The sequence below is a fragment of the Vipera ursinii genome (assembly GCF_947247035.1).
Source record: "Vipera ursinii genome assembly, chromosome: 1".
Taxonomy (NCBI): domain Eukaryota; kingdom Metazoa; phylum Chordata; class Lepidosauria; order Squamata; family Viperidae; genus Vipera; species Vipera ursinii.
In genome coordinates, this window is record NC_139512.1 from 71609814 (window position 1) to 71627082 (window position 17269).

The window sequence follows — 17269 nt, forward strand, 5'->3', positions numbered from 1 at the left end:
TTCGCATCCCACCAGGCTCAAGGTTGACTCAGCCTTCCATCCTTCCCAGGTAGGTAAAATGAGGACCCAGATTGTTGGGGGCAATAAGCTGACTTTGTATTAATGCCACTGGGGGGGGAGCAAAAGCCCTAATAAGCAGGCATATACATAGAATGAAGGCTACTGTTAAGCTTGTAAGCCGCCCTGAGTCTTTGGAGAAGGGCGGGATATAAATGGAATTAAAAAATAATAATCTATTCCCCTCAGGCCACAAAAAGGGAAAGAAAAAGAGACTGGTGCATGGGTGAAAAGAAAGAAACTGACAGAACCTTGTCAATATTACAGGTAGTCCTCAACTTACAACCACAATTGAGTCCACAATTTATGTTGCTAAGTGAGAAATTTGTTTAAGTGAGTTTTGCTCCACTTTATGACTTTTCTTGCCACATTTGTTAAGTGAATCACTGCAGTTGTTAAATTAGTAACACGGTTGTTCAATGAATCTGGTTTTCCCATTGACTTTGTCAGAAGGTCACAAAAGGTGAACTCATGACCTCGGGACACTGCAAGCATCATAAATATGAACCAGTTGCCAAGCATCCGAATGTAAATCACATGAGCATGGGGATGCTGCAGCAGTCATAAGTGTGAAAAATGTCATAGGTCACTTTTTCAGTGCTGTTGTAAGTTTGAATGGTCACCAAACAAACTGTTGTAAGTCGAGGACTCCCTGTATTCTCTGTATTCATCTGGGGCACATAACAAGAACCAATGAAACCAGAATTCCTGAAGAGCCAAGCCACAAATTCTATCTAATGGTAAAATCTATCTGGGTTTAAGCTCCATAGAGGTTCACTATTATAGCTAAAAATCAGCTTTCAAACAGCACCTCTGCACAGTGGTGGCATTCAAATATGTGAACAACCGGTTCTCTGTGTGGATGCCACTTCCGGAAGTCCATTCTGGGCCTGAGCAACAAAAAATTAGCTACCTGGTGCGAACCGGCTGAATCCCATCACTGCCTCTGCACATCTGAAGAGAGATGATGACAGGGGTGTGGAGCTGATCTAGGCCTGGGGCTAATACCTCAAGTGGAAGTGCCCAAAATTCCCTGAAAAACCATAGCAATATAACCTGATCCAGGAAATGTATATAACCAGGCTTTTCATCCTGGTCAAGTAACAAAAAATTGTGGAAACCCAAATCTTTGGATCTTGCTGTTCTTCAATATATTTTAGGTAGCTGTTCAATGAAGGCATGAACTGCAGGTTTTGTCTCTGCAAATTCAAAGTCTTGTCTCTTCAGTTTTTCAGAAAGTTTTCAGAAAGAGTAATATCAGAAGTTATATTGAATTTATAATTATATAATATAATCAGAAATTCATTGAATTTTTTTTCTTGGAGCAGAAAAAATATGTCATAAGAAGGTCTGTCTATTCATGGATAAACAGCCCAAATTTAAGTGATAATTCACAAGCACTAAATTCCACTTCTGTAGTGCAAAAATAGCATTTATCCTCTTATGAGTGACACTAAGATACTCTGGAAAGTTTCCTTGTAAAAAACTAATCAACATAGCAGCAAGGTATAACTTTCTTCTGTCAGAGAATTTACTAATGAGTAAGTTCTTCAGCAATCTGGGGAAGAGATACAAGTAAACTCTGTGGGGTTTGGATGTGACTTGTTGAGTGCAAAATAGAAAGAAGAACAGAGAAATATAGGAAGAGACAAAAATATGTGGTTATTTCTTCTTGTTCCAGAATTTTTTTTGCAAGAGAAAGCCAGTGGAACATATTGTCTGAAATGGTATAGTGTTTCCTGCCTGAGCAGGAGGTTGGACTAGATCAGGGGTGTCAAACTCAATTTCATTGAGGGCCGCATCAGCATTGCGGTTGCCCTCAAGGGGCCGGGTGGATATGGCCAGGGTGGGCGTGGCCTACTGGGTGGGCATGGCTAGAGTGCGTATGGCCTATTGGGTGGGCATGGCCAGCTCTACATCGTTCGCATCAAGGGTGCCTATGGGGGCCTGGGCAGGAGTGGGAGAGATCTGAGGGTCTCTGGTAGAAGGAGGGTCTCTGGGCCAGGGCCAAGGCAGTGGGGGCCATTCCCTCACTGTTTCCAGGATGGCTTCGCGGGCCACATGAAACCACTTCGTGGGCCAGATCCGGCCCCCGGGCCTTGTGTTTGACATGTCTGGACTAGATGATCTTCAACATTATATTACTGTTGTTGTTGTTGTTGTTGTTGTTGTATTACTAAGCACATAATGATCAGTACAAGTCTGTTAAGCTTTACTGTCAGCATCAGTAGAGTGGTAATCCTGGTTAGGCAAGCCTGCTTAGTGGATTTTTTTCTTAATCCACAGAAATCATTATTTACAGTTGTACTATTTTACAGTAAGTCTTTGTGTAATCCATACATTTTCTGTAGCTATTTTATCCATGGCTTCAACTCCATTTTTCTTAATGCTTTTATTTTTTGGACATATACAGGCTTTTAAAAATTACATTTCTTCAATGAAAGCCCTTTTGCAAATAAAATGATTGTTTGTACATAGTTCAATACTGTGCCCTTTTTTCATCTTTTTCTTGTTAACTTTGCTTGAGGGATTTCCCTCTAATGCTAATATTTATGCCACCACAAAGTTTATTGAGGGCATGCAATGGGATCTAGGGCAGAATTAAAAGAATTAAATATCTCTAGAATATATAGTCAAGGAGAAAGTTCGAGCTTTATTGGAACTCCAATAGAGTTTGCAGCAATTATATACTACCTCAGTTGGCCTAATAAAAATTGCTTAGTCTGAGTGCTTTGTAAGTAGAAAATCAGGATTAAGCATTTGAAATCCATAAACACATTTTAAATACTTTTACTATGGTTATTTTTAAAGCTTAATTTGGGATTATATAAACAAAGGAGTGAGCAAAGGACTAGAAGCAAGTATTTATCTATTCAGTTTCAGTAACTTTGCCAGATATTCACCTTTAAATATTAGAACTGTTTGGGCTAAATAAAACAGTCAAGAACAGTACTGATAAGCTCCAAAAGATAGTGCTAATTGGTATGGTGTATAATAGAGACCAACTTGAGAAATAATGGTCTTGAAAATTATGTGTAAGAAAAAAATTATGTGTTAAAAAAAACCTCTAACTTGATCCTTCAAGGATTGTGTGCAGATATTCCCCTGGGATCTGGACACAGGGACAAAGGTGGGGGTTTGGAGATATCTATACATATATTTAACCCATTAATCACTTCTTGGCCTTTTAGCTAAGATCAAGTGTAGCACTTGACTAACCTATTAATGTATATCTGTCTTGGCTCCCATCATTATAAAGAAAAAAGAAAAATCCTGGTAATTAAAAATGTTCAAAAATCCTCAGTGCCCTGACAGAAATACACATTTTCTTAAAAAGAGGACTGACTGGCTTTTTAAAAAACAGTATACCGACACTGTAATGTAGTGGGTTTGCTTGTTAACACCACGTGGTAATGGCTGGCAGGCTGCTGGAGCAGGGAGCTAGCTAATGGCTCCCAGCATCTCAGACAGCCCGTCTCCAGCGCTGCTATTGGTTGCCCCTAGGCAACCAATAAATTGATAAATTGATGCATCTGCAGCCCTGTTCTCTAGTTCAGATCCTGCAAGCAATAAACCATGATCTTTGCTGAACTCACTTGCCTCGTCCTCATTCCTGCGCAACGAACCCAGTACACAACAGACACACCTGATTAACTCACAATGAATTTACCATACAAACATCCAAGACCAATTCTTATTCTCCACATACCTGCATAAAGGTCTTTCAACCTCTCACCCTGCCATCTATTCCTACACAATGATAGGTCATTTTGGAGCAATCTTCTTCTCTACTACAAAGTAGAGTGCCTTGTGAATCTCCTTTTGTATAGGAGTAGTTGTCACTATTGTTGCTCTATTCAGCAACATGATTTTATGAACAAGTATAAATCAGACATTTGTAGGCTGCTGAGTGGGAGGACTTATTAAGCTGAGGGTTTTCAAATCTCCATCTCAGACAGTTCACCTTCTTCCCCTCTTGGCAGAAGCTGAACATATCTGCAATTTGCATCCCTACAGGTCCCTCCCACCTGTCTCTTGGGCCTTGTTAAATATCTAGGAAAGTTCTTTTTAAAAAAGACTGTGCAGGCATTACAGCTGGCAGGAAGATCAGCCTACCTATCTCTGCTCCTGCAGATCACACCTTCTTCCTGACCCTTTGGCACATCCAGAATGAGAACTACCTACTCAGCTCTATCATATATCTTTCTTTTTCTTCTTTTACTTCAGGGTTAACTCCTTCTTTCCAGGTTCACTCTACACAGCACTGTTATGGATTCACTTTGGATAATTCAGGCCAAGGAAGGGGAAACAAGCAGACATGGGTTTCATCCTTATTGTATATTCTACTTATTGCTTCATAGATATAGGTAAAGGTAAAGGTTCCCCTGCACATGCGTGCTAGTCGTTTCCAACTCTAGGGGCCGGTGCTCATCTCCGTTTCAAAGCCGAAGAGCCAGCGTTTGTCCGAGGACGTCTCCGTGGTCATGTGGCCGGCATGACTAGATGCCAAAGGCGCACGGAACGCTGTTACCTTCCCACCGTGGTGGTCCCTATTTTTCTACTTGCATTTTTACGTGCTTTCGAACTGCTAGGTTGGCAGAAGCTGGGACGAGTAACAGGCGCTCACTCTGCTACACGGCACTCGGGATTCAACCCGCCAAACTGCCAATCTTCTGATCGACAAGCTCAGCGTCCTAACCCACTGAGCCACCGCGTCCCTTTATACATAGATATACTGTATAGTAAAACTTAAAAACTACCTAATATAATATCTTTATCCTGTTCTTATACCTAATTTAACCTACATTCTGGGTCATTTTTTATAAACTTACTTATTTACAGAGTTTTCAGCCTTTCTTTTAGCTTGAGGACTGAGGTCAAATAGCATACTGTATCCGTCAAAAAGTACCAAACAAGTGGAAAATAAATTCCTACTTGTGGGATCTTTGGTGGTCTCTGAGCTTCGTTATTTTCTTGCAGACGTTTTATTACCAAACATGGTAACATCATCAGTGCTAGAAATGAGTGGGGCTTGCTTTCTGTTTAAATACTAGTGGCTTGCCTATGAAATGCCTATTTCTTCTGGAACAGTTGTGACTCCCCTATGGAGGGAAAAACCTGCATCTTTCATGAACTTGGCTTTTGTCCAAATGCCAGGCAGGATTAAAACTTGGTTCTTTTCCAATATATTACCACTGCCTTTCTATCAGCAGGTGTATATGAAAGAAGAATTCACACTTTCTAGTTTTCCTTCTATGAGAACATCAATCTACAACATAGGAAATTAAACTTCACATCGGTTAACTTCATAGTTTTGAGACCATGGAGCTTGATATAGTGAGAGCAACATTTGCAGCAAGATAAGGAAGACATCAAAGCGAAGAAAGATATTAGAATGCCTCCTTTCTGTTTGTAACACTGTTAGGTGTAAAAGTCAATTCCAAACTGATGAAACTTATGGAGCCTCTTAAGTAAACAGCTCACAGCAAGCTCCCGTGAACTTAGCAAAGAAAATAAAGACTGTTGGAAAGAGGATCACCAAGTTCTAATGTAGAGAGATATCAGCTGTAAATTGAAAATGGTTTAACAGCTGGAATTCTTTGCAGTGTGATTCCTTTTATTTCAATGAATCTTGCTAAAAAAGAACTCTGAGAACTTTTGGTTTTAGGCAACTGCCAAAGAACTTGACATGACTCTGGTCAACTGAAAGCAAAAGACATGACTCGTGGACTTCAACTCCCAGAATTCCTCAGCCAGCCTGGCTGGTTGAGGAATTCTGGGAGTTGAAGTCCACGAGTCATAAAACAGCCAAGTTTGCCTACCCCTGGACTAGAGGTAAGGAAACCATGCTCACCTCTTTTACTCTCTGAAGCATTGGCTGCAACCATTCACTGTTGACTTCACAGTGGCTATCCAGGAAGGTGAGAATGTCAGCTGTTGCTGCATCAGCACCTCGTACTCGGGAGCGGATTAGACCTGAAATGGGGAGGCAAGAAAATAAAGGAAAAAAGTAGAAAAGAAACTAACTTATTTCAGTGAACGAATCAAAGAATCGATAAAGGAGAATGTTTATAGCTCAGGGTTGAAATAAAGGGGTCCATGGTGCTCTCTGCACTTGGTATTTTTCTTGCAGATATTTAATTAGGCAAACTAGGTACTATCATCTGTGCTGGTAAGGAATGGGTTTTGCTCTCAATTTATATTCTAATATGGCTTGCCCTGCCAAGGTTGTTGGTGGTGGTCTTGGCGATTCTTTGGCTGGACTGTTTACTGTTAGCTTGTTTGGCTGTTTCTCAACTGGGGTATTGTTTACTTCTTGATTCTTGGTCTTGAATGTTGGTATTGAAGTGAGCATATCGTAAAGTTGCTGAGATTGAGAAACACTGCTGTATACCAAAGTTTACTTGTTTCTATTTTACTGATCAACACAAATCATATTTTGTTTTTACTTGCCTGGCTCAGTTGCTCAACTACTATGGCACTTCTGGAGATTATAGATCATTAGCAAATTGTTAATTCTACTCTAGTGTAATAATAAATCACCCTTGTGTTGTCTACTAAGCCAAAGCACATTGTATAATCTATTGATGACTTACCAGAAGCATCCTCCTGCTCAGTAATATTTTTTTCCGGGCATGTGATTCCTTCTTAAATAATGGCTCCTGTTATGTCTACCTGAAGAGCTTTCTTCATATACAAAAGACCAAAGTCTATAACTACCTTAGCATATAGGAAGCACTCTCTCTTACTTCCTCTACTCCTTACTGGATCTCACTTCCCCTTCCTTTGAAGACCTCTGCTTGTATGTTGCATTCAAATCTTGTTCCTCCACATCATTTTCTTTATATTTCCTTTAATATTTTCTTTTCCACAAGGCCTAGGAATTTCCCAAGACAATTGCATTCTAGTGAACCTAGATAGAAACTGTTTGATAATAACAACTTCCTTTTTGCATTTAAGCTATTTCCTTGTTTCTTGTCTTCTAGATTGTGATACTAAAGAAATCAATTTGATGTTGAACTTGATAACAGCAGCACGGTTACTGGTGGGACAATATTGGAAGAAGGATAGTTTGCCTCAGTGCTTTTTTTGTAAAAGAAAAAGGTGCCGGAACTCACACATGTCATACAACCCACCTTGCCTACCCTACATGGTTCCATCCAAAAAAGGTGCTGGAACTCCGTTCTGAGCGTTCTATGAGAAAAAAAGCCCTGGTTTGCCTACTATAGAAGAATGGGTACTTAAGGTATCGAATCTTGCAGAAATGTCTAAGATTTCTGCTTATTTGAAGGATCACTCGCAAGAAAGATATATTTCAGTTTGGAGGAGATGGATAGATTATATTCAGAATAAATATGGGACTAAAAAGTTCCATTTAGATTATGAGTAGATTTTAGATTGTTATTAATTTTAGTATTAGTATTGATTATATTTTTGTTTAAGTTATTATTATTATGTTTTTAATAATTTGAATGTATCTATGTTAAAGGGGAGTTAAAGCACATTATGAATTTGGTTAATTTTATAATGGATAATCTTAGTTAGAATATGATTATATCTATAACCCTGTATTCAGCTCTGGGAAGTGGGGGGGGGTTAGGGGGGTGGTTTGGGGTGGGTGGGTTTTGGGGATAGGTATTGTAAAAAAATTTTGTAAAACTCTTTAATAATAATAAAAAAAGATAATAACAGCTTCCCTTTTGCATTTAAGTTATTTCCTTGTTTCTTGTCATCTAGTCTTTTCTTCTCCTCTTTTTAAACCAATCTGACGTCTTTTACAAAGGTGAAATGCAACTCTCTCTGTTCACAAGACATGATCTACTAAAGGAACTGTTCTATAGAAGTTCCTTCCCTATGTATACCCCGCACTAATCTGCTCATTAGGATTGGGGAAGCTTTGAAGGATATCAGGGGGAATGTTAATTGCTTCAAGTATAAGCAGAATTTGGATATTTAGCTAGTATTTCTTGAGAACATTTTATGTTTTTGAAGTGCTCAGGTTCCACTTCTCTTATTCTCATTTGAAAAACCTTAGGAGAATACCGTACTTTAATTCCTGGTCTAATTGGTCCCTGTTATCCACATTTGGCATCTGCATAATTTGACTCAAATTATATTAACTCTAAATCAGTCCTGCTAGATAAGACACCACCCTAGATTCCAAACAGATTGATGAGCCAGAGTTTTATGGAACAGCAGTTCTCTACTCTATAACTAAACTATATTCCTGTCAGCTGTCTTTTATGTTTTCCAGTTATGTTGGTTATTGTCTAGCAAAAACACCTGGGTTGTAGCCCTATGATTCTTTATTATTCTATCATATTTTTTCTGGTTTAGCAATATGGATGGGAATATTAACAGGCAATGCTTTGGGACGTTACCATCCTTATAAATTCCAGGATAGGTTGTATGAAATTTTGGAGTAGACTGTAATACCAGTGCTGAAAACTAGCAGTTCTGTTTCTTCTTTTCACCTGAAAAACTTGCAGGAGTTTTGCAATCAGATCCCAACTTGAGGTTTATGAGAGAAGAAGAGTAATTGCACTAAAACTCCATTCAGACAGTACAGAGTGGTTTATACTCATGATAGTTGCTCTGCTACACGAAGTTCTGGAAAAGTTCATCCTGGTTATAGATATTACATTCTTTTCAGTACCATTGAGTAGAATCTCTAGATGTCTTATAAGCCCCTTGGATCTGGACTTTTCTGATTGGCCTAACGATGAGTCAAAAATCTGAACGTCCCCAGGTTTTTTAAAAAACTAGATCTAGCAAAGGAGCATGCTCAGTTCAGAAGAGATACTTCCATATTCTTTATGCCACAAGTCTTAATTTGCATTTCCATTAGGACCTTGTAGCAGTGTATACTGTTTGCAAATTTTGTCATGCTCACCTTCTCGACGTCCATTGCGCAGACACTTGACCTTTGGGATTCTGGTAAGTAGCTGGCAGTCTTCGGCTAAAGAAAAGAGGGGGAAAAATTCAGTGGTCTAAAATGCCTGGTTCATTTGGCACAGACAGAAAGCTGCAATTAATTTGTCCCATGTTCTCAGAAGAGGCCAACTTTTTGTTTTCAGTTATGGTATCAATCAATCTGGTGATTCGGTAGTAAATCATTCTATTGCTTAAAATATCTCTGATAGACTTCATTTAACCTGTCTCCTTTCCTCATGATCAATCTCTTTGAGACAGTAAAGCACACTACATATATTATATTACAACAGTGTGTAAGTATAAAAACATGCCTAACAGCCATCATAAAGGGCTACTATCAGTAAGAGTGAATGAGAAGAAGGTGCTTAAATCTTTCCCTTGCCAACCAATTTTCACCTGCATTTCCCTTTCATTATGGTGTTTTTATTCCACTGGGGTTATACTTGTAAGACAAGAAATATCCAGTTTATTAAATGTACCTGGAAAAAAGATGAAAGATTCAGAGTAAAATCACCTGATAGGGAGAAAAATTAATACTTCTCCTTTCATATTTTCTCTTAAACAGTTCAGCCTTGATTGTGGGTGCCTTAAAAAGCTTATAATGTTCTATAAGAATGATAACTACTAGATGATACTATTATGCCAGCCAGATCTTTTGGCATGCTCAGAAGCAATTCCTACTGGCTTTTGAAAACCAATAGGCTTTTGAAAGCCAATAGAGGGAGTAGCATAGCTTGTGCAAAAGCTTTTTTTGTGTGTGTGTGCAAAAAAGGGTGCTAGAACGCCATTCTGAGCATTCTATGAGAAAAAAACCCTGCTTTTATGTTTTAATCTTATGATTTTAAAAATATTGTAAGTTGCCCCAAACCTCACCATGTGGATTGCATACAAATATTATATAATCGGTAAATAAAGGCAGAACATATGTTAAATATGCATCAAATGATTATATGCTTCCCTACAAAGTCAATTCTTGCTCAATGACAGACCAAGGAGTTAACTCGGAAAGGCAAGAGGAAAATCTAGAAGAGGTCTGTGCAACTTGTAGAAGGGAAAGGCCCACACTGATAGATTAAAAATTTTTGTGGTCTGCAAAGGAATGCTGGTGGGCTAATCAATGCTTTGGTGACTAGAGGAGCATCTACAGTGTTGGAGTTGTGGTCATGGTAAGCCATGGAGGCATTAGGCAACATGACTTTCAGGGCAGTGGTGGTGATTTTATTACTTTTTTTAAAAAGTCTGTGCTCTGTCCAAGGGTGCTTGGTAGGCTGCATGTACAGGCCTGGTCTAGAATTTATTTTGGAGCATTCAACTATCTAGAGCAGGCATGTCAAACTCATTTTGTTTCAGGCAACTTCTTATAAAAGAATTGCCATTAATTTGTTTTAATAAAATAATTTAAATCAATTTTTCACTTGATTTCAAATTAAATGAATTATATTGGTTGACAATGAGATTTCTTTTTTTAGTACAATTGCCAAATGCAATAAACTGGTTTTAGGTATATGTGTGCACTAATTATTTCAACACCAATACATTTTAACAACATATTCTATTTGTAAATGAATGCAAATGCAAATTATACAATTTTTTGTGCAAAAATAAAACAAAATAACAGATTTAAGAGCTGTTATCATTAGTTATCCTTAGATAAAAAATAATTCCATCATCCAAAACTTTGTTATACTGTATTTAACAAACAGATGCTTTGGGATTAAAAAAAAGACTGACTACATTTGATTGTGTATCACCATGGAATTAAAACAAAATTCGAACAGTGTATGAAAAATAAAGGTTCCCTAAATGTCTGCTGGCTGTATCTATACATTTTCCTTGATAGCACTCTATTACCTTCTTTTTAGCCTTTTTTTCAACTTCCCAGCTTAAAAAAGGCAAGGCACCGGGAGTTGAAAGTTACAGAGACTGTTTAAGCAGGTTGCTAAGCAACTTGTTCACACTCATCCCTTCTTACCCTCCCACTTTTAAATTAGCCTGTATGGATCACATTTCCTTCGATTTGAGCCATCTGAAGGCGTCGCTGCGATGCATTCTGCTGCTCTGCAATCTGGCTGCCTGAGGAGAATTTGGCTCTCCAGAACAGTTTCCTTCAGCTTTTTTTTTTTTTGGTGCAAGTGGAGACAGAAAGTGAAAGACAGTGCACACACCGATTGGCTCACGTTGTCTCAATTTTAAAATGGCTTAGAGGGATTGTGGAGCAGAACTGAGAACTGTGTCTCAGACACACATTTTTATTTATAAAGGACAATGTAGCCTCAGGTAAGTGATTTCTGAGTAATCTGAGGCAATATTCTACATCCCAGTACAAATATACACAATAGAATTGGAAGATGACTCTTAACATCAAGGATAAGTTTTTTCAGTTTCATGCCAAATTCACTGGATTGTTCCTTTGTCTCCCTTTCATTCAGCTCAGTCTGAAGTATTCCATGAAGCTAAGATATTGGAGATGAGACAGACTCACTATCACAGAGAATGAGTTTGGCATTGGGTATGTCTGTCTCTAGATCAAGAAATAGCTGGTGAATCTTCTTTCCCTTGTTCCTCATGTTTATCTCTCTTAACCCCGCCAGCACAAGCCACAAGTACATGTGCTGTTCTGTTCTGTTCTGTTCTGTTCCATGTTTTGTAAAACTCTTTATCATCTCTGTACAACCTTGATGTCCTGCAAAAGCACAAAGGCTACCAGCCAAATTCTTTACTTGGCAACTATCTCCTGAACCAATTCCATTTATACCGCTCCCACTGTCTGAAATGTTGTTCTAAGGAGGACAGTTTATCAGAAGCTGTATCACTGAGAATCAATTACAGGTACCCTTGACTGAATACTGTTACAATACTGCTGGCATTTGCTAGGTAAGGAAATCCATGTCCTAAACTAGGTCCACGAATTCACTGTGACATTTTCACACCCCATCTATGCTAACAGTGTTCAGCTGCGAGCCCCCTTGCTTGGTCTCCTAACAATTCTAGAAGAAAATATGAAAGTTGAAAGTCAGCAGAGAAGGTGGAAAAATCAGAAGGTCTGTTCAGTACCTGTTTAGATAAGATGCTTTATAAATAATGACATCATTTATCTGAAACAACGAGACATCCTTGGATGGTAAACAATGCAGCACACATGCAACAAGATAATTAAGATTTGAGATAAGGATTCCGATGAGACATTTTCTGACATTCTATGATAAATGAGGGAAGTGACAAGAGTTCTTCGAGCCTCTTGAGAAATACCTTGTTTTATCGTATGCCCAAAGAACTAAAAAATATGTGATTTAAAATGTGAAGTCCAAAGTGAGAGAGAAAGCAAATAGACTCTTGCCCTGGCTTTTCGCATGAGAAAGAAAAAGGGATTGGATGTGCAAGGCAGGGATGTTTTTGCGGCTGAGTCTCTCATTCTGCTGTGTTGTCTTTACAGCTGAATTCATCGCTTCCTCGTGGTGTGTAAAGGAATTGAATGATGTGCATTGAATATAACTATTTTGTATTTGCATTATATAATAAACTGTTGTTACCTAGACATTCTCAGGCCAGTACATATATTTTTAAACTGGATTTCTTTTGATTTTACCTTCTCTAGGCTCCCAACTACTGATGATGTACCATGCTTGTTTCAAAATATTGGCTATGCATCTTTTTTAACTTCATTTTTTAAAATTTCATTTTAAATTGTGAAATTAACAGATGGAAATAAAACATATCATGGTGATAATACAATCGAAAAGAATGACAATAAGCTGGAAACAATGAAAAAGGGGAAAAAGATTTATATAACAAGATCCAACCTCTTTAAATTAAATTTACACCATATCAAAGCATAATGCCCCATCCTGTCCTTTCTAAGATTTAAAGACATTTCAAAGGTTAATGGATAACACATTTCTTGAATCCATTTTAATATCCAAAGTATTACTTTCTTCCCACCTACATAAAATAATTCTTAAGCTCATAACCCTTAACTTTCCATAGCCTTAACTATGGTAGCCTTAACTTTCCATAGTTCTTCAGATTTGTGAGCTCCCAGGTCTTACACATAGCAACCGTGCCACAGTGTGTTTTTAAATCAGGCACCCAAGCACAGAGATATTTAATAATAGGGGAAGCCTTTCCCCACACCCGTTTGAATTTGTTAAGATATTACTATAGGAAAAAGGAGCATTTATTTCATTCCATCCATGGAATTCTAAGTAATTCCCAAAGAGAATGGTCTTTTCTACTAAAATATTTTTTTAATAAGAAGGAAAGCTCACAATATAAGTTTTGCTTTCAAAATTATTGAGGGTTGGTGGGTTGGTGATTTTCATCCAAAATACAACATGGGAGGAATGAGTTCATGTTCCTTATCATATGGAGATTGGGATAAGATGACCCTAAGATTCTGACAAAAATAATCACTTCCCTGCCCCAAGCTACTATGCGGGATTTATTTATTTTTAAATACAGATGCGATTGCTAATAATATCTTTAATGTCTCAATGAGTTTGGCTCTCAAAATAGTTTCCACGGGCTGACGTTCAGAATTATTTTAGCCACATATTCTAATATTTAGTGGAAACCCATTAAAAAGTCCATCTGCAATGCGGGAGTAAGCAGTATGCTCTTGCTCAAGGTTCCTGGTGGAAGGATAATGAATTTTGCAATAGAATTCTCCTTTATTGCTCTGGGATAATTCTGCCCTATAGAAACCTCAGCAAGAACAAGTCTCATCTACAAGAAGCACAATATAGCATGCATTATCTTCTTTGTCTTAAGCTTATGTAATGGTGAATTCTAGCTGTGCACGCTACTTGCTATCCTTATGATTATGGCCCTCAATTGATATTAATGAAACCTAATGGAACAATCTAATTTTAAGGTTAGGATTGTCTCCCTGAGAAGGTATGGAAAAAATGCAATTTTTTCTTTTTCTTTTTTCCTTACACAACCTCCCCCCAAAAAACAAGAAAACGTTTACTTCTTCCCCAATTAGCTTTTTCTTCCTTATAGATAAAAATGAGAAGAAACATCACGAAGGAAGGAAGGAAGGAAGGAAGGAAGGAAGGAAGGAAGGAAGGAAGGAGAACCTACAAAATAAATACAACACAAAGAGGGGAAAAAAGTAATACTTACGATCCAAGCTGAAATCATCCACTAAAATTATTTCCTGAATCAAGTTTGCAGGAGTGCGATTTAGAACACTGTAAAAATAATAAAAACATCAGCAATAGCCAAATCCAGCATCAATTTGAGGTAGTTTTCTATGCATTGACTGCCCTCTGTTTACCAATAAGATTTTCTTCTCAAAAAAATTATTTTCAAAACACAGTAAGAGTCAAAAATGGCAATGCTAGATGAGACAGCTTCAATAGCCTAGATTTCTGTACAGTACTGTTTAAAATACCTACCTTTAAATTTATATTTGTCACATTCCTGAAATAAAATCTTAGGTAAACAATTAATAATTAGCTTTGAGGAAGTCTGGTATGAACTCTGCCTATGAAAATGTTAAACAACAAAGAGCTTTTTCTATCCAGAAATCTGTGGGTGGAAATAAAGCCTGTGGAACATGCTCCACTTTATATATAATTTTTATTTAATAGGGGGAGTTAAATGAAAAAGAGAGAGGGAGATCTGTGAGCACTGGTTGTAAATCAAATGTATGGAAAAGGTAACCCATTTAGTTACCCATGCATTCATCATGCTAAGGTACTACACTGTAACTCAGCCTTGGTGTCACATCCCATTTCTTAACTCAAATTATTGCTTTTTATCACATTACTACCCTTTCCTTCTCCTCCACATTGGGACAAATGACACAACAAAGAACTTGAGTACAATAGTGAGAAATTACAAACAACTAGGCAATAAAGCTAAAAAGCTAGGAGCACAAGTACTGTCCTCATCCATATTCCCAATGAAAGGCCAACACCCATTGAGAGGGAAAAGAATTCTAGAAATAAACCATTGGCTAAAGGGTTGGTGTTGCCAAGAAACCTTTGGTTTCCTGGATCATGGACTGCATTTCCTATGCGAAGGACTCCTGGCTGCACCTCATGAAAACAGGGGAAAATGTACTTGGAAAAAGACTGGCCCAACTCATCAGGAGGGCTTTAAACTAAAATTGAGGGGGAAGGGTGACCAATCTTCAGAATCTCTAGAACCCAATCCAATCATAAATCCCAAGAAAACAAATCAAACAATGAGGTAGGCAGAGGTGAGAAAAAAGAAAAATCCAAACAACAATCAGGAGATGCAGGAAACATGCCCACAAACAGGCATAAAAGTCTTTAATGCTTATATACAAATGCTCAAAGCTTGGGGAACAAACAAAAGGAACTAGAAGCAATAGTACACGAGGGAGGGTATGACATAGTTGGCATTACAGAAACTTGGTGGGATGAAACCCATGAATGGAATGGACTGATGGATGGATATAAATCATTCAAAAGAAACTGGTCTTCAAAAAGAGGAGGGGGAGTTGCACTATATGCAAGAGAATAGTACACATCTATAAAAATGCACATGATACGAGATAAAATCTCTCCAGGATGTTTTTGTCTCAGCTGGGAGACAAGCTCTGCAGCGAGCAGGAGATCAAACAGATTCCTAACCAACCTAGCCAACAACTTTGTCATCCAAAAGGTGGAGGAGGGAACTAGACGTAAAGCCATACTGGACTTAATTCTAACTAATAGAGAAGAAGTGATAGAGGGAGTTGAAATTACCAGAACCTTGGGCAAAAGTGACCATGTCATACTGGAATTTAATATAATGCAAATACTAGCAACAGTAAACAATCCAACCAGTGTCATGAACTTCAAAAGAGCTGACTTTAACAAACTCAGAGAGAACCTAGGAAAGATCCCATGGATGAAAATCCTAAAGGGGAAAACAACCCAAGAAGCATGGGAAACTCTGAAAAATGTGATCATAAAAGCCCATTCAACACAATACCATTGAAAAAGAAAAACAAGAAATTCAAGAAGAAACCAGCATGGCTGCACAAAGATCTCTCTGACAAACTGAAACACAAAAAGGACAAATACAAAAAATGGAAAGAGGGTCACATAACTAAGGCCGATTATCAGCCGACAGTCAGAACACGCAAAGATGAAGTCAGAAAAGCAAAGGCTCAGAATGAACAAAGACTTGCAACAGAAATCATGGATAATAAAAAAAAAGTTTCTTTCAACATATTAAGAACAAGAAAAAAGTCAAGGAAACTGTAGGTCCACTAAAGAGAGAAGATAGCAAGGAAATAACAGGCAACAGAGAGAAACCAGAGCTGCTTAACTTATACTTTGCATCAGTCTTCACACAAAAAGAAATTATAGCCCAACAACAGTCACTTGTCTGAGATGGTATAAGTTCCCCTACTTGAGCAGGGGACTAGAAGACCTCCAAGGTCCCTTCCAGCTCCTATTCTATTCTATTCTATTCTATTCTATTCTATTCTATTCTGTTCTGTTCTGTTCTGTTCTGTTCTGTTCTGTTCTGTTCTATTCTATTCTATTCTATTCTATTCTATTCTATTCTGTTCTGTTCTGTTCTGTTCTGTTCTATTCTATTCTATTCTATTCTATTCTATTCTATTCTATTCTATTCTATTCTATTCTATTCTGTTCTGTTCTGTTCTGTTCTGTTCTGTTCTGTTCTGTTCTGTTCTGTTCTATTCTATTCTATTCTATTCTATTCTATTCTATTCTATTCTATTCTGTTCTGTTCTGTTCTGTTCTGTTCTGTTCTATTCTATTCTATTCTATTCTATTCTATTCTATTCTATTCTATTCTATTCTATTCTATTCTATTCTATTCTATTCTATTATTACATTCCAGTAACGTGTACCCTATCTTGATTATTTCCAATAGATTTGCATGCTAGTTAAGAATTTTCTGAGGTTAAAAGAATACAAAGTTGGCTAGATTTATCTATACTGCTACTTATTTTATTTCACACTCCACTAGCACAGTCTTTCCATTCTCCAGAAAAGTTGGGCTGCAATTTCCATCATCTCCAGCTAATATCTTTCTATCTAAGGGAACACCTGCTGCCGGCATCAACTTCCCATCGTCCTGTGCGCTCCCACAGGGAGGGCCTTCTTAGGGTACTGCCGGTTAAGGAATGCCGGCGGGTTATCCCCAGGGGAAGGGCGTTCTCTGTGGGCATGCCAGCCCTTTGGAACCAGATTCCCACGGAGCTTAGGACCGCCCCCAACCTTCGCTCATTTCGTAGGGACTTGAAAACTTGGTTTTTGAGTTTTCTGGCCCAGACTGAGGGGTTTTA

General features: G+C 38.0%; 1 protein-coding gene across 1 annotated transcript in view; it reads right to left on the bottom strand.

Annotated features, from left to right (window-relative positions):
• The window catches only part of GALNT16 (polypeptide N-acetylgalactosaminyltransferase 16), a 199989-nt gene that overhangs the window by 42698 nt on the left and 140022 nt on the right, over positions 1-17269 (bottom strand). Inside the window, exons 4-6 of the mRNA XM_083348504.1 lie at positions 14116-14183; positions 8951-9016; positions 5912-6033 (exon numbers count right to left, since the gene is read on the bottom strand). Of these exons, the coding sequence (XP_083204630.1) occupies positions 5912-6033; positions 8951-9016; positions 14116-14183 (256 nt within the window). The remainder of the gene's footprint in view (positions 1-5911; positions 6034-8950; positions 9017-14115; positions 14184-17269) is intronic.